At 39.1% G+C, this 18,919-nt stretch overlaps 1 protein-coding gene across 2 annotated transcripts in view; it reads right to left on the bottom strand.

The window, feature by feature from the left end:
- Positions 1 to 18,919, bottom strand: part of otofa (otoferlin a) — a 238,015-nt gene that overhangs the window by 150,192 nt on the left and 68,904 nt on the right. For both annotated transcript variants that reach the window (XM_060917975.1, XM_060917976.1), the window contains exon 4: positions 3,624 to 3,723. In XM_060917975.1, coding sequence (XP_060773958.1) covers positions 3,624 to 3,723 — 100 coding nt within the window. The remainder of the gene's footprint in view (positions 1 to 3,623; positions 3,724 to 18,919) is intronic.

Below are 18,919 nucleotides of genomic sequence, written 5' to 3'. Positions count from 1 at the left end.
TTACAACCTTCATTAAATAAGACAAGAAATAATTCAAAACAATTATTATTTCAAATGTTGGTGATTTGGATTCTCAGTATGTCTTCCCATCTACACAAACAGAAAAAGTGCCAAAAATGAAAGATAATTCGTTTAGTGTGTTACCAAAGGCTAGTCAGGCCCTATAGAGGGCTACCGCATGACGTCACCGCGCCGCGAGATTTTGTTAGGTGCCATATTGGAAGACCAAGTACACATCTATGCAAGTACATACATACATAAAACAAACTACACCTGAAATGTAGCCAGGGCCGGTTCTGCCCTAATCTGGACCCGGGTGCAACATCGCGGAACCCCCCCCCAAAAAAACAGTCTAAATCAGGACAACCATCACATAACTATAACTATAAACATTTTATATCAACTATCTTAACTAAATGGGCTATAATAAATAAGCCTGCAGGCAGCCACGGCGGGCTGCCTCAGAAAAGTAACCATTTGTCCTACCTTAAAACTCGTTTTGCATTTTCTGCCTCCTTTTTTGTATTTTCAACCCTCCGTTTATTTTCTTTCCTTTTCTGAAAACCCGATTTGTGTCCAGACATTTTGTTCTGCTACCAACGAACTAACTCGTCAGGTCTCGTCTCTCGAGCCCGCGATGATTCCCGTGGGAAGGGCAACAACTGATACATTTTTACAAACAGCCAATAGGGAGGTTGCAACGTTCAGGCTCTTCTTTGCTCAGACACTCAGTAATGCACTTACTCACTAGCAGTCCACCTTCCCGCTCTCTCCATTCAATCAGCGAACGTCACACAGGAAGTGAACCCCAGCGGGTCATAGAAACTTGCGCAGGAGAAGAATGACTATTTGTAGGCTACAGAAACTTTGAGGAACGAAATAAAAACCGGTATTAACCGGTTACCATTATTTTTAATAAGCGTTTCTGTTCCGGAACATAAAAAATAATAAAGTTTCTGGTTTCGTTTCTGTTCCATGTGAAATAGAAAAAGTTCCCGGTTTTCGTTTTCGTTCCTTGAACCGGTTCAAAGCCCTGGTTAGAACATCTGCTGGTGTGGGGTGTGTACGGAGCATTGTGACATGATTGATCCAAGGTTTCATTCACACACACACATATAAAACCCCTTGTATACTCTCGTCTCAGGGGGGACTTGTGAATAAAGATTGCGAACTCATGGGGTTCCTGTCTTTCTTTCGCGACTCACCCCCAGACGTCTGGGTGACACGGGGGGACTGATCTCGAGATGGTGAGGGCCAGAGGTGAAAAAAACCTAACAGGTACTGAATATATATTTGCCTATGTTATTTTTTTAAGAAGCACTGAGATATGCACATGCTGATATATGGTTCCTGACCTCAACCCTGTAAAGTGTATCGCGAATTTTATGTGACACAATCTATACACCTTTCTGTAAACATCTTATTATATTCGATAGCTGAATTAATAAAGCCTGGGAGACGGTTTCTCAAGTGATGAAGTGTTTAGTCAGTGATTTTCTCTCCCTGTTGAATATATTTCTCTCAGCAGGAGCAGGCTGCAATAATGTCAGATGGTTCAGTCAAAGTCAATAGCAGCTTAAGAGAAGCGAAGACTAATAAACCGCCTCCAGGCGTGTACTATCTTTATTTAGGCCATCACCCTGGCACAGACAGATGATGATGGAAAACCCACCGTAAATCACTCTCAATGTGTCAGGGACAGATAAGCTGTTTTGGAGAGAGCGTTATGAATAAAACAGAATAAATCCAAACTAGCTTTAGAAAGCAGATGTGGTCATAACAATGGGCTGTTGATTAAACTGTGAACAAAACTTGACTCAGGATAAATGAAGTCTTTCACTAGTGATGGAGGGGAGGGTGTGGTGCAGTGTAGTGCAGTGTGCAGCAGGTTCTAGACTCAGCAAAGCCTATAGGATTTCAGTATATACAGTGGTGCTTGAAAGTTTGTGAACCCTTTAGAATTTTCTATATTTCTGCATAAATATGACCTAAATCATCAGATTTTCACACAAGTCCTAAAAGTAGATAAAGAGAACCCAGTTAAACAAATGAGACAAAAATATTATACTTGGTCATTTATTTATTGAGGAAAATGATCGAATATTACATATCTGTGAGTGGCAAAAGTATGTGAACCTTTGCTTTCAGTATCTGGTGTGACCCCCTTGTGCAGCAATAACTGCAACTAAACGTTTCTAGTAACTGTTGATCAGTCCTGCACACCGGCTTGGAGGAATTTTAGCCCGTTCCTCCGTACAGAACAGCTTCAACTCTGGGATGTTGGTGGGTTTCCTCACATGAACTGCTCGCTTCAGGTCCTTCCACAACATTTCCATTGGATTAAGGTCAGGACTTTGACTTGGCCATTCCAAAACATTCACTTTATTCTTCTTTAACCATTCTTTGGTAGAACGACTTGTGTGCTTAGGGTCGTTGTCTTGCTGCATGACCCACCTTCTCTTGAGATTCAGTTCATGGACAGATGTCCTGACATTTTCCTTTAGAATTTGCTGGTATAATTCAGAATTCATTGTTCCATCAATGATGGCAAGCCGTCCTGGCTCAGATACAGCAAAACAGGCCCAAACCATGATACCGGCACTACCACCATCATGTTTCACAGATGGGTTGAGGTTCTTATGCTGGAATACAGAGTTTTCCTTTCTACAAACATAATGCTTCTCATTTAAACCAAAAAGTTCTATTTTCGTCTCATCCATTCACAAAACATTTTTCCAATAGCCTTCTGGCTTGTCCATGTGATCTTTAGCAAACTGCAGATGAGCAGCAATGTCCTTTTTGGAGAGCAGTGGCTTTCTCCTTGAAAGTCTGCCATGCACACCACTGTTGTTCAGTGTTCTCCTGATGGTGGACTCATGAACATTAACATTAGCCAATGTGAGAGAGGCTTTCAGTTGCTTAGAAGTTACCCTGGGGTCCTTTGTGACCTCGCTGACTATTACACGCCTTGCTCTTGGAGTCATCTTTGTTGGTCGACCACTCCTGGGGAGGGTAGCAATGGTCTTGAATTTCATCCATTTGTATACAGTCTGTCCGACTGTGGATTGGTGGAGTCCAAACTCTTTAGAGATGGTTTTGTAACCTTTTCCAGCTTGATGAGCATCAACAACGCTTTTTCTGAGGTCCTCAGAAATTTCCTTTGTTCATGCCATGATACACTTCTACAAACATGTGTTGTGAAGATCAGACTTTGATAGATCCCTGTTCTTTAAATAAAACAGGGTGCCCACTCACACCTGATTGTCATCCCATTGATTGAAAACACCTGACTTTAATTTCACCTTCAAATTAACTGCTAAACCTAGAGGTTCACATACTTTTGCCACTCACAGATATGTAATATTGGATCATTTTCCTCAATAATAAATGACCAAGTATCATATTTTTGTCTCATTTGTTTAACTGGGTTCTCTTTATCTACTTTTAGGACTTCTATGAAACTCTGATGATGTTTTAGGTCATATTTATGCAGAAATATAGAAAATTCTAAAGGTTTCACAAACTTTCAAGCACCACTGTATACACACACACACACACACACACACACACACACACACACACACACACACACATCTGCTGCCTCATTCTAATCAAATCCTCACCAGAACTGATGTGTTGTTGTCATCAGTAAGAGTGTCCGACACCTCCAAATGGCCTTCTTCCACCACCTTCTGTAGGACCATACGAAAGGTGCCAATCAACCTGTGACCAAAGCATAAAGTAAAATTTAAAAAAAAAAAGAATCCAATGAAAAAAGTTCCATCTCTCTTTAGTTTTCCCTCTTCCATGGAGACATGATGAGTCTCAAGCTAATGATAACAGTCACTTACAGGATATTAGCCTCCACATCTACAGTATATGAATGCAGCATAAACATACAAACACATAAAAGGTCATCTCTAAGAGCCTTTTTATTAGGGTGTTTTTTTCCTCTTTGAGTTGTATTTTTCTTCTTTGCCCGTCCAGTGTGTTCTGGGTTGGGTCCCTTTTTTTGCGAGGGTTTCTTGGCTAGGGTGACCAGATGTCCCCTAGATTCTAGAAGACCTCTGGTGATAGCCTTTCCAGTATTTTGATTGGTGGAACTGAGGAACAACTTTTTAGCAGAGTGCCAAAATCTTTGCTTAAACTAAAGTCACTCATTCAGCTTTGACAGATCACTTCATCCGCTCCTGAACAGGTGAACCATCGTCTTTTCTTGTAGGCCTAAGTGACATTATTTGTCATTGATGTTATTTAGCCATTAAATGTGTAAGCTACATTTTGTAATGTTGTATATGGCATAACATTGGTTGTCACTCTGTATTGAGATGTAGCGGTTGACTGAACAAACCGTAGCTTACTGTGGCTAATGCTAGCAGGAGAAAGCTCAGTGCAGCACCAATCAGTCAGCTGAAGTTGTTGCTAGATGTAGTGTTGCAGGAACAGAAATCCAGCTGAGGTAAAATTGTAACAGTTCAACAGCATAAGCTAACTTACACACAAATTGGTGTGTTTTCCCACAGAGTAGCTGCCTGTGTAAAGCTGTAGATTTATGGTTATGTTACCAAAGTGTCAGTAATCTGTATAATTTGTTGTGATGTGTAGTGGACTACACATTTTGATGAAGGCTACTCATTTTAACGAAGGCTACTCATGAAGGCCCCAGAAAGTGTATCTCATCTGCTTGCTGGATGTCCTGCACTGGCACAGAACAAGTACCTTACAAGACACAACAACACACTTAAGGTGATGTATTTCGAAATACTTAAAGATCTTCAGTTGGTGGAGTCAGTGCCACCATGGTACGCACCAGAGAAACCCAAACCCGAGTATTGCTCAGTGACATGAAAGTGTATTGGGACATTCCTACTTTTGGTGAACATCAGGAGTTGCCAGCGAACGGGATAGATGCAAAGATTGTGAATCATGCAACAAAGTCAGTTATTACCCTGGAGATGAGCTGCCCATGGATCGAGAATAGGATAAGGAAAAATGAAGAAAAGACCCTGAAGTATGGACCGTTGCACTGGGAGTTAAAGGAAATGTATCCAAGATATGATGTCCAACAATACAACAGTATAATGGATGTGTTAGGAGGATGGTACGGACATGGAGGAGTTTGTACAAGAGCTACTGAGAGTGAAGACAAAGGTGGTTCTAAGGAATATGTAAAAGTGTATAATATTTAGCACACTGAACATTGCTAGGATGTTTAATATCATTTCATAAGCCATTCAACTGAGATAAGCATGAACTCGCAATCACAAGCATAGCACATAGGGAGTTAATGACAAGGGTTTGCATTATTTTGTTGTTATTGTTTAAGGTTTGTTTGTTTGTTTGTTTGTTTGTTTGTTTGTTTGTTTGAGATGCAAGTTAGCCTTTTTTTGAAGATTTATGGGAAATACAGTGTCTTGCAAAAGTATTAATCCCCCTTAGTGTTTGTCCTGTTTCAACATATTACAAGCTGGAATTAAAATTGATTTTTTGGGGGGTTAGCACCATTTGATTTACACAACATGCCGACCACTTTAAAGGTGAAAATTGTTGTTTTATTGTGACACAAACAATAATCAAGATGAAAAAACAGAAAACTGGAGTGTGCATATGTATTCACCCCCTTTTGTATGAAACCCCTAAATAAGAGCTGGTCCAACCAATTCACTTCATAAGTCACATAATTAGTTGATTAAGATCCAGCTATGTGCAATCAAAGTGTCACATGATCTGTCACATGATGTCTGTATAAATCAACCTGTTCTGGAAGGACCCTGACTCTGCAACACTACTAAGCAAGAAACATGAAAACTAAGGAGCTTCCAAACAGGTCAGAGACAAAGTTGTGGAGAAGTATAGATCAGGGTTGGGTTATAAAAAAAAATCCCAAACTTTGAATATCCCAGGGAGCTCCATTAAATCCATTATAGCAAAATGGAAAGAATATGGCACCACTACAAACCTGACAAGAGGAGGCCCCGCCCACCAAAACTCACAGACCGGGCAAGGGGGGCATTAATCAGAGATGCAACAAAGACACCAAAGATAACACTGAAGGAGCTGCAAAGATCCACAGTGGAGATGGGAGTATCTGTCCATAGGACCACTTTAAGCCGTACACTCCACAGAGTGGGGCTTTATGAAAGAGTGGCCAGAAAAAAAGTCATTGTTTAAGAAAACACATTTGGAGTTTGCCCAACAGCATGTGGCAGACTCCCCAAACACATGGAAGAAGATTCTCTCATCAAATGAGATTAAAATCGATCTTTTTGGCCATCATGGGAAACGCCATGTGTGGTGCAAACCCAACACCCTGAGAACACCATTCCTACAGTGAAGCATGGTGGTGGCAGCATCATGCTGTGGGGATGTTTTTCATCTGCAGGGACAGGCAAGCTGGTCAGGACTGAAGGAAAGATGGATGGCACTAAATACAGGGCAATTCTGGAGGAAAACCTGTTTGAGTCAGCCAGAGGTTTGAGACTGGGACGAAGGTTCATGTTCCAGCAGGACAATGACCCTAAACATACTGTACTGCTAAAGCTACACTGGAGTGGTTTAAAGGGAAACATTTAAATGTCTTGGAATGGCTTAATCAAAGCCCAGACCTCAATCCAATTGAGAATCTGTGGCATAACTTGAAGATTGCTGTACACCAACACAACCCATCTAACTTGAAGGAGTTGGAGCAGTTTTGCCTTGAGGAATGGGCAAAAATTCCAGTGGCTAGATGTGCTAAGCTAATAGAGACATACCCCAAGAGATTTGCAGCTGTAATTGCAGCAAAAGGTGGCTCTACAAAGTATTGATTTTGGGGGGTGAATACCTATGCACACTCCAGATTTCTGGGGTTTTTTTTGTCTTAATTATTGTTTGTGTTGCACTTTAATTGCACACAAGTGGATCTTAATCAACTAATTATGTGACTTATGAAGTGAATTGGTTGGAGCAGCTCTTATTTAGGGGTTTCATATGAAAGGGGGTGAATACCTATGCACACTCCAGATTTCTGTTTTTTTTTTTCATCTTGATTATTGTTTGTGTCACAATAAAACAACACTTTGCCCCTTTAAAGTGGTAGGTATGTTGTGTAAATCAAATGGTGCTAACCCTCCAAAAATCCATTTTAATTCCAGCTTTTAATGCGACAAAACAGGACAAACACCGGTGGGTGAATACTTTTGCAAGACACTGTATAGCAGTTTAGATTTTGACATTTTGGACTGTAAATTTGATATAGTCCTATAGGATACACTGGTCGCCCTATTGGAGAGTTTTTGTATGCATTATGAATTTGAATAAACTGTATAATAAATTTGAAATTGCTTGGATTTAAGTAAACTGTTTATTTAAGCTGTTTTGTGTGTTTTGTATATTTTTAAATACATTGTCCATTACTAGTGGCGTATATGGTAATTAATTTAATATATTTACTTTCATGGGTCTAAAACATCTATTTCAGCTAGCCTACAATTTAAGAGTCTATAAATCTAAACTATGTTCCCATACCAGAGGTTTTCATATTATTTTTAATGAATGTGAATTAAAAGCATTTGCAGAATCGGCTTCCAGCACACTCAGTGAGGAAAGTCCCAGTTTTTATGCAATGCATGATCAAAATACATGAAAAACAGAAATGTCCCCCTTTTTATTACAAAGATGAAAACATTAGATGTTTGTATGATATTTTCACTGCTGAAATGAAAATGTCCCTGTTTTTCTTCTCAGAAATCTGGTCACCTTATTCTTGGCTAAGTACAGCCAGCTAGCCACTCCTCTGGGTCATGGGCAATTTAAACTAGCCAATTAGCCTCATCGCATGTCTTTGGAGAAAACCAGAGCACCAGGAGGAAACACACACAGACATGGAGAGAACATGCAGACTCCACACAGGAAGCCATGAGGTTCAAACCCAGAACCTTCTTGCTGTGAGGTGACAGCGCTAACCACTGCACCACCATGCTGCCTGAGTTTTATTACAGGGGGGATTTTTAACAGGTGACAGTGCAAAACACAATATACAAAGATTTGATGACAAAATATTGATGATGTACAAAACATGTCTGGTAATAAATGATACAGTTTGGTATAATAATAATAATAATAATAATAATAATAATAATAATAATAATAATAATAATGTGGTGTGATTTCACAAGTTCCTTATTTCAGTCATGAAAAATTTAAATACTCCAGTGTATGCCTCTGTACTGAATGGGATGGAATGTAACCCTCTCTTTGTTTAACGGAAATTATACACTGAATAATTGATGCTTTTTCTCTCACACTATAAAACGTGATACAAACCACGTAAAACTAGGTCAGCATGCTTGCTTTGTTGCAATCTACACACACACACTTTTATGATTCAGTTACACTGGGAATTTTCCTCTTCCAACTGCACTGCTTATTGGTGCGTTTTAAATTCAGGACGCCTTTTATTGTCGATTCTGATGTTACCATTAATTCTGATGATCTTATACAGTATAACACGTCTGTCTATTGTTGTGCTGTCAGTATGCAGATCTTTCTGAAAGTTTATCTAGAAAGAAACCACATATTAGTATCAGTATGATTGTTTTTATGTTATGAAATGGCTGCTTTGTCATAACTCTAGACTGACTGCAGCGTACAGACCTGCCCAAGTGAATAATTCACTGATCTGGGATCAGGTTCTGATTCCTGATGTGCTTGTCAAAAGACCATCTATGCATTATTGATCTTCCATGCAAGAAACAATTGACTTTCATCTACTTTATAATTTAATTCATGGTCTCTTTTCAGGACATCGTTTGTTTGAGCGAATCAGGGGAATTTACGGCCATTGTCCTGTGACTGAGCCGTTAATTCCATGCTTGGCTGAGAACAGACGCTTCCTAGGAAGATGACTGATCAAAATACATGCTGGCCTCAGTTTCCAGGTGACAGCACTGGCTGGTTACACTACATCCCCAAGCTGGTATCAACCCGCATGTGTTGGAACAGAGGTATTTACACACATGTGATGATCAACAAGACCTAATTATTTTATTTTATGTAGTGAGTTTTGTCATAATGTGTAAAATGTACTCTATGTAGTACCCTTTCCCAAAAAACAAGCAATTTCACAGTACCTCATTATAGTGCTAAGAAATACATATTTTAATCAGACGTATGTTATTCCCCTAAGGTAAAAAAAAAAAATGTACAGGAAAAAAAATTATGTGGTTTCAGCCAAATCTTAAGAAATACCTTTATTTAACTTCTTTAAAATGACCAATGACCTTGTGGACTGTAATATCCCCTTAGAGACAATGCTATTATGCTGCTAAAGGACACTTATTTCAAGGCTCCAACTTGTGCTGGTAGATTTCTCCAAACTGCTGCGATGTTTGATGGTGTAGACTCAAGCTGGTCATCTGTTGGACCACAGTCTCAAAATATTTCAGCAGATCAAACCGGGTTAAGTTTACATATTCGTATTTGTGTAGCACTTTTAACAACAGACATTGTCGCAAAGCAGCTTTACAGAATTGTAATGACTTTAAACATGAGCTAATTTTATCCCTAATCTATCCCCAATGATGAAGCCTGTGGCGACGATGGCAAGGAAAAACTCCCTCCGACGACATGAGGAAGAAACCTTGAGAGGAACCAGACTCAAAAGGGAACCCATCCTCATCAGGGTGATAACAGATAACATGATTGTAATATTTTTAACAGTTTTAACATGAAGTCAGTTTTGTTGATGTTATAAACTCTTCATTGATGGAAACTTGAGTGCAAAACTGTTCATGACAACTGCAGTCCTAAAGTTAGCAAGTCAACTGTAGTCCTCAGACATAAAAGCATTACTGTAAGTGTCCAGAGCGTCTTCCAAGCGTGACTTTCAACTGTCCATATGGGGCCGTCCTCCACAGGAGCGATGCGATGAGGCTCCAGCCAGATGTAGGGCATCAGGATGGATCAGGCAAGTCCAAGAAGAAGAGGTCAGCATCTCATGTTAGGGTCCCTGGAGGCTGGGTGTAAATGGTGTTAGCAGCCTAGAGGGTCATTAAGGTAATCTGTGGATTGTTGTCTCTCTCTGCCATCATGTGAGTCATTGAAGTCAGCTGACTCTTGGTGTGGATGTGTATTCAGTTTTCTGGGAAGTGTGCCAAGGACTGCATTGTAGGTGGATGATAAGTGGTGTCTTAGACCACCTCCTTTGTTCAGTGATGGTTGTTCCAGGTTGACAAAGTTGGCTTCTTTTACTTCTCTTTCAAACTACTGGTCTTCTCTGGCTAAAATGCGTACATTGCAGTCCTGAAACAAGTGTCCTTTGTTATTGAGATGAAGATAGACTGCAGAGTCCTGGCCTGAGGAACTGGCTCTCCTGTGTTGAGTCATGCATTTATGAAGTGGTTGTTTTGTTTCCCCAATGTACAGATCAGAGCATTCTTCTTTTGGTCCACTAGGGGATAAATACCTGGAACTCCCCACTAGTCAGACAGAACTGAAGTAGCCTTTCCGATGAGAGGTGAAACATCTTCAAGAATTCATGCAAGTCCAGTTGCCTTCTTTAGCACCTTACGGCAAGTTCCAAGTGCAACTTTTGACTGTCCATATGGGGCCGTCCTCCACAGGAGCAATGTCATGAGACTCCAACCCAACATGGGGCATCAGAATGGATCAGGCAGGTCCAAGGAGTAGAATATCATAGCAAAATCTATCAATCAATGTATTCCAGTTTTCTACATATAAATGGCAGTAAAACTTCCATTAAAAAAGTTAAATCCATGATTCATTGGTGCTTCCAAGATTTTGAGACAATTTATTTGTTCATGATTTACTTTATAGACTTTCATGGAGATTTCATGTAGTAGTATTTACCTACTTTTACCTTCTCTGGCTTGTTTAAAAAAATCTCTGCCAAAAACAATGTTTACAGATGAATTGACAGATAACTATGGCTTTATGTTCTGGTTCTGTTCCGATGTCTGATCTATGTCCATAGCACTGGTTAAAATTGGCAATGCCAGTGCAAAACAAAATATAACCCCATAAAAGTAATGCACCATCAAAAGATGAATATGAAACAATCAATCAAATCAGAATTTCAGCTTTTTGACATCTAGATGTGTTAACTTAGAACATGAAACTTTTGTTGGCAGACCATGTGATTTTTATGTGAGCAAAAGTATTGGAAGTATAAACCCGATGACCCACTGACATGCTTCTTCAAACTGCTTCATTCTTCTTCTGTGATGCTTTTCTAGGCTTGTACTCCAGCTTCTTTCAGTTGTTGCTTGTTTTGGGGTCTTTCTCCCATCAATGCCCTCTTCAGGAAGTGAAATGCATGCTCAGTTGGGTTCAGGTCTGATGCTTGACTTGCTCAGTCTAAAACTTTCCACTTTTCTCCTTTGATGAAGTCCTTTGTTGTGTTGGCAACAAAATCTGGCTTCCAGAAATGTTGTGGTTCATCTCAGTAGTTCTTTGTGGATTCCAATCTGTCCTTCCCATTCTGACTGCTGATGAGTTGGTTTACATCTTGTGGTATGGCCTCAATATTTCTGCTCTCAAATCTTCAGTCTTCAGTATTTAGCAAGAACAAAAGAATTGGCCTTGCCATTTCAATACTTTCAAAGAGTATATAAGTATATGAGTTCTGGGATGAGTACTGGAATCAAGATTGGATCTACAAGAAACCAGAGGGCCAAGTGAATGTTGAAACAGTCCCAAAAGAGATGATTTGAAGTTGCTCTTGATTAACTGATTCTTAAAATATTGATACATGATGTTTGCGTCACAATGTCCACTCACCTTTCCTAATATTCTAATGTGACCTTTTAATCCAGAGAGAGGATCTGTAGCCTGATGTGCAGCGCTTCATGGTTCAGTGTCACTGTTCTTTGTTCACAGTGACGGCTCTGAAAGTGAGGACACAGCTACAGCGCCACCACCTGGCTGTTTCTGAACTATCTAAGACCGTCATAATGTGGGCAGTGTTCTGAAAATCATGTTAAAAACATCATCATTTTGAAAGTGTTGAAATGTAGAGCTAGTGACTGTCTCATAACATGGTGGTTTAGTGAAGTATTGACTGTGATTATTTCAGTGTTTTCTATGTTATTTGATGTTATTCACCCATGGAGGACTTGAGTTACTTCTTTTTTATGTATATTGAGTATCATCTCACTCCCTTGAGGGTTAAAATAGGATATAGAGCAGCGACTGCAATTATCGACACCTTAATGATCTTTTAGCCATTGCAAAAGTAGAAAAGACTTTCAATACATAAATTGTGCATGAATGATTACTCAAACTTCCACTGGAAAAAAATGAGTTGATTCCAGATTACTTAGCTATCAGATCATGTGACACCTTTCCACAATTATTGACACCTTTGGCCATAGTTATAGATACCATTCCACAATTATCAACATCCAGATGATTATTTATTAAAAAAAATAATCAGTATGTGGTATTAAGTTAACAAAACATAATTTTTATTTAAAATTTGTTTTATATAGACTTATATTTAGTACAAAATATATTTTATATAAATATATGGATGTCGGTGCTTACGTAAATGAGGAAGTAATTCTAATGTTTGTAAACAAATGAACTGATAATGTTTAACCTGCGTGATAAAATATTTTTGTTCCTCTTTCTACCCACTTTCTGAATATTTTCATAGATCACATTTTGTTCATCATTCATTGTTGTTGTTTGTATTAATTTCTAGTTTTGTAGTTTACCAATAAACGTCAACAGGCAATTGACATTATAACCACATGAAAATCCAGGTCAAAGGTCACATGTTATTCCTCGAACCAAAACTTTATATTTTTACATCTAAAAATATAAAATGTCTACTGATATTGTAATATGTAGTAGATATTTACAACAAACTGCAAAAAAAAAATTCTGAATGGAATAGAAAAATCTGAATATTTCAAGCATGTAATTTTTTTATATGCTCGGAATTTAATTCTGGTCTAATTCTATTTATTGCAAACAGATTCCAAATACTCTATAAACATTCCATTCTGTTATGAATCAGAAATAAATTATTATAAATCACAGCACTTTAAAAAAATTAAAGTACTTCATCTACTTCAACAATGTGACCCAAAGATCGGTCCATAACAGTTGTAAATGTCCCTTAATCCCACAGGGTGTCGATAATGGTGGACAACGATGAAAGTGATCGCTATTATCAACACCTCACGTGATTTTTAAATGCGCGTTTACAGTAGATACAAAATGGCGGCTGTCAAATGAAAGAGTAAGAAACAAAGTAGGTTTCGACGAGGAGATCATGAAATATCGTTGAATTTGATCAGTAAAAACACGTCCATGATCTTTCCACCATGCTCACCTGCGATGATAACGTCCGGGTTTTCCAAAAAATTGCTGATCGTGCTAAAACAAAAATTTAATCTCAGATAGTGAGCTGTGTCATCAGATGACAAGATCAAAGGGCGGAGTGTCTTCCGGTTGATTAATTAACCAATAATAACCGTTGTAACTGAAACTCACCTTTGTAAATTTGTTTTTTATTGGTAAATCTGGAAAGGCGTCGATAATTATGGACTGTTGATAATTGTCCCCACTGCTCTAGTTAGAAATAATAACAATGATTTTGCTAAATAAATAAATAAATAAAATAATTTCAAGCATGGCAGCACAGTGGTGTAGTGGTTAGCGCTGTCGCCTCACAGCAAGAAGGTCCAGGTTCGAGCCCCGGGGCCGGCGAGGGCCTTTCTGTGCGGAGTTTGCATGTTCTCCCCGTGTCCGCGTGGGTTTCCTCCGGGTGCTCCGGTTTCCCCCACAGTCCAAAGACATGCAGGTTAGGTTAACTGGCGACTCTAAATTGACCGTAGGTGTGAATGTGAGTGTGAATGGTTGTCTGTGTCTATGTGTCAGCCCTGTGATGACCTGGCGACTTGTCCAGGGTGTACCCCGCCTTTCGCCCGTAGTCAGCTGGGATAGGATCCAGCTTGCCTGCGATCCTGTAGAACAGGATAAAGCGGCTACAGATAATGAGACGAGAATTTCAAGCATGTTCAGGAAAATTGACCTTCCACAAATAATACAAAATACATTTCTTGCCTGCTATTAATACACTCCTGCTGTACTAATTTCAATACTCATTTCCTGTTAAATGAGTGATTTTTTTTCCAACAGGTACTATTCTTTCCTCTTAAACGTCTCTCTCAAAAATTGGCCAAAGCTTTCCTGTAAATACTCAGTCCCTTTGCTCATCTTCAAGCGTCTTTGATATAAAATACAACATTTCAAATGAATGAATGGACGATGTTAAATAAACGAGCTAGTAAATTGGTTTGTGATTGTCCACATGTAACACGTTAAGAGGGTTTAATATTATGATTTTACTACGTAGCTAATGAGATAGGGGAATGGTATGTATTACACTGGAATGAGATTCTTACTACTATAAATTATGAAATTTAATTATTGTGCCCCTGTGCTCTCCACATGCAGCAAACATCCTCGACCACAGTAACATAAACAGAGAGGTGTTATGGGGTCAGAGATAAGAGAGCCAAGTGACATGTTCATTTAGGAAGGCTGAAATGTGTACTTAAGCCATTATCGATAGAGTTCATTACTGCCTTGGCTTTACAGGCCAGTGTTATATAAGCAGGTATTTGTAATGGACAGCAACTCCAGAAAATCTATAAACAACCTGATCACGGCAGTGGCAGTGACTCATCCCGGGAGGGGGCTAGGAACAAGAGAGCACTCTCTCTCTCTCTCTCTCTCTCTCTCTCTCTCTCTCTCAGAATTGCATGACACAGAAGTGTCACACTTTGTCAGGAGCTAGCATGCAGCGCCTCACAGAGGCTGTGGCTGAATGATAAGAACATAAGGGTACTAACCAACACCCTACCTCTGAAAAAAGATAACATTGCATGAAGGTGAAAAGTGTAGGAAAAGTTAAGAGAATGAGAAAAAAACACACACCCACTACCACAGTAGAAATATTGAACAAACACTACCAAAATAATTTTACATGATTTCACACACACACGCAAACAGCCGTAATTAACCTTAAAGCTGTACTGCCTTTCAGATTTTTTAAGTGTAGGTCATAAAAAGAATTTTCCCAGCACCCAATAATTTTTGTTTAGTGACCAAAAGCTACTGAATTCAAATCACAGACTTCCAATTTTATTAGGTTTTTTTTAAATAGAACAATTAATGAATTTAGAGCCATGTAGCCTCCATTATTTTTTCCTGCTTCACCATGACCCAATTCAAGATACTACATCATGCATCACATGGTGGGCTTTCCCCGTTCACGCAAGGCATTGTGAGATACAAATTTGAAACAAGAGAGAAAAATGGAGGACGTGAGTGTGTGAGTGAAACGTGAAAGACCGACTACAGTAACAGAAAGAAAGCAAGAAGAAAAGACGTTATGTTATATACGAAGGAAAGGAAACGCAGGACCAAACTAATAAATATGGGCGCTCAGCGAGCACCTCGGTGTGATCAGCTGTTCGTTTAGCGACAGAATGATGGAACTGTCAGTGCACGCTCAAAGGGAAACCTGTAGATGGCAGTAATGCAACACTGTGGATGCCAGCTGCTGTAAAACCCAAAAGAAGAAGAAGGTAAACCTGCGCATGCGCACACGGACTTCCTCTGTCTGCTTGACTGCGCCAAGCGAGTGATTTCATGCACATTATTTGCTTTAATCCCCTCAAATTAAATAACTTCCCAGCCACAGAATGGCCTGATGTTTTGTGAGATATTACGGAAATAAACAGATATCACAATCACCACATTTCAGACGGAATTAAATTTCACCAATTTTGTGAAATTGAAAGGCCGTCTAGCTTTATATAAACACCTTGTATTTCAGCCTGTAGGGCAAACAGTCATAGCATTAAAACCCTTGAAAAACCTTCCCTTTCCTCATCTGACCAAACACTCCCTTCTGAAATGGCATATGCTTTGTGAGTTGTCTTTTAAGAAAGTAGCAGAGATGAGAGAGCTCATTTCCAGGCTATAAAATATGTGAACAAAAGTTAACGTCACATAGAATTTTAGATCAACTTTAAGACCGATCAGATTTAAAAGCATAAGGGTGAAAACCTGATGGGGTTTTTTGTTTGTTTGTTTTTGGGTTGTTGTTTTTTTGGTAATTAAATATGAAACCTACATCTATGCCATAGGAAATTCTGGAAAACCCTGGGAACATGGGATTATTGCTTTTGTTTGTGCCCGTTCTATTTCACAAAATATACAGTATCCAGTAAACCACACAATCCTGACCAGACAGCTCCTTAGAACCACGGCATGTTTATACTAATGAACATTGTCTTTATTTGAGCACTATGTGTAGGCATATCAGGTGAAAATTCAAATTCAATCCAAATTGCTTGAAACTGCTCTCATTGAATTCAGAATTGAATGCAGAACAACAGACTTATTACAGAATTAGAATATGTTTATCTGTTCTTGAGATATTACAAATCAAAGATTGAAAAAAAATGGCTTAATTTTTAGAAAACTGCTGTAATATTCTGAGGATCACATGGTCCAAAATGGGCCTCATTAACCAATGAGATCAAATGGTTTTTCTTCATAACTTTTCTATTTTTCAAGATATTTACATAGAAATCAACAGGCACAGAGATGGTTGTATACTGAATACAAAGTTTTAAAAATTAGTAAAAACAAATTATGCAAATTAGTATTTAATTAGTATTAATTATTCTAATTAGGTAAAAACATTAAATTGGTACACTCAATAAAAAAGGAATAAACGATTATTTATAATCCTCTCTTTGTGCTCTGTAGGCCTTTGTATTACTCAATAGTGTTTATATGAAAGAATATAAATGATTATTTGATTAATATTCACAGCTTTCAAGATAAACCATGAAAAAACTGTCTGATCCACATCCGATAAACAATTCATATTAACTGAACTGAAATTGATGCTCGCGTTTCTGACTTACAGTATGTTTTTTTTAATCTTATTCCGACCACTAAAATCTCAATATTTGTCATCAGAACAACTCCAGTTATATTCTAAAATAGTTATTTATTTACATGAATCAGTTTGATTTGAAAAAATAAGTAGGTAAAGCTATGAAAACTCACTTCAAACTCTCCCGTGAATCAGAACATCAAAACTAGTGGATGGAAAATGTTGCTGAATCCTTCATCAGAAACAGTGAGAGTGAGAGAACATCCCTATAAAAGTGATCTGATTGATATTGATGAGTAATCCAGTGGGAAACCGATCAGAAGAGAGGGAGAGAGAGATTTGATTTTTAAAATCATACTTTATTCAGTTTTACAAAACTAGAGTAGGGCAATTAATTATTCCTTTCCATCAAAGATGTAGAGATTAAAAAAGAATATATAAAAATTAAAATAAATTATATGGCTAAAATGCAATTCATTTTCAATTACAGTGCAGATCGCTTCTTTGACACACCACACATCCTTAAATGTTTCAAGATTTTGCATTAGCTCATAAAACCTGAAATCAACCAAAACTCTGGCTTTAACCAGGGCAGGAAACAGAACAACGACATTAGTCCCTGGTTGGTGCTCGACCTTATTCCTCCTAGTAATGTAAATAGCCATCTTGGCTTGACCCAGGACGAAATTCAAAATTTTACATACATTTTGTCTTTTCTTAACATATTTAAAACCAAGGACAAACGTCTCAGTGGAGAACTCTTCACTAAATGCACCAAATACATCTTTCAGCATGCAGAACAAGGGTTCTAATCTTAAACAAAATGTAAAAGCATGAAAAACAGTTTCCCTTTGGTAGCAGAAAGGACATTCCTGACTTACATTTCTGTTTATCACTGAAACAAAAGCATTGACAGAGACTGCTCCATGAAGAATTCTCCACTGTAAATCACCCACTCTCTTAGCCAATGGTGGTTTATAAAGTGCTCTCCATTCCGGCCTCACCCCACTATTCAGTTTGAGAGCAGCGCTCCACGGTGTGTCAGCTCTGCTCTCCAAACTTTTCTTATTAAAAGCTTTGACACAAGCATGATACAGCTGTTTCCCCGTAGCCATATTTAGCAGCATAGTGTTTGGGTTCCTAGATAGAAGTGGACCTGTACACCTGTCCAAATTGGGCCAGACTACCAGCCCAGGAAAAAGGTTCTCCTCGTTAGGACGACACACCCCTGCACAATAGCCCACAAGCAGTTCAATCTCATCTGTGGTGCAGGCAGCACACCATTTTTCCAGGAGCTGCGATACCACCTGAAGCAACCTCAGCCCCAAGGAATCAGCAAGCCCCCTCTTATTCCCAAAATATGGCCCCGTCAAGTCCACTACATCTTTCAAAGTGACGATCTTGGCGCCACACAGCATCTTCTGTAGCAACGGGAAATTGGCCGAGGAGACATCCAGACGAGCACCTCCAACCACAGGCTCTTGCAAGAGCCAATGCAAGGAGGTTGCAGGGCCAAACCTTCTGACATTAAACAAGGCCCAGACTTTCAAACAACTGCGATAAAACGGTGGCAACTTTGAAAACAACATTTCATCTGATTTAATCAAAAACAAGGATTTGTCTGACCCCAAACTCCCACCCATTTTCAATATTGCACAGCTCAAACCCCTCCATGCAACATCTGTAAGCCCTGTCAAGAGCCTTTTTACAAACTGCAGTCTCATCTGTCATCATCAATCTCATCTGTCAGATAATCATCTTCTACTGCTCCACTAGTTTGGGGAATATCTAAGCTTTCAGGCTCAGCTTGGGACGCACCTTCCCCTGCTGGCTCATCAGAGGTACTATGCGGGGGACTTACCTCGGCCGAGGAACTTTCCCCCTCTCCCTCTGTCGGAGCGCTATTAGCTTCTGCACCCTCCCCATTACTGGGAACGTTATCACTGGGGGTTTGCTCGCTATTAGATTCCCCCTCAGCGGGAGTACTACCCA

The sequence above is a fragment of the Neoarius graeffei genome, chromosome 3 (genome assembly GCF_027579695.1).
Source record: "Neoarius graeffei isolate fNeoGra1 chromosome 3, fNeoGra1.pri, whole genome shotgun sequence".
NCBI classification, from domain to species: Eukaryota; Metazoa; Chordata; class Actinopteri; order Siluriformes; family Ariidae; genus Neoarius; species Neoarius graeffei.
The sequence above is the reverse complement of the archived record's forward strand: the minus strand, read 5'-3'. Positions and strand labels throughout refer to the sequence as shown.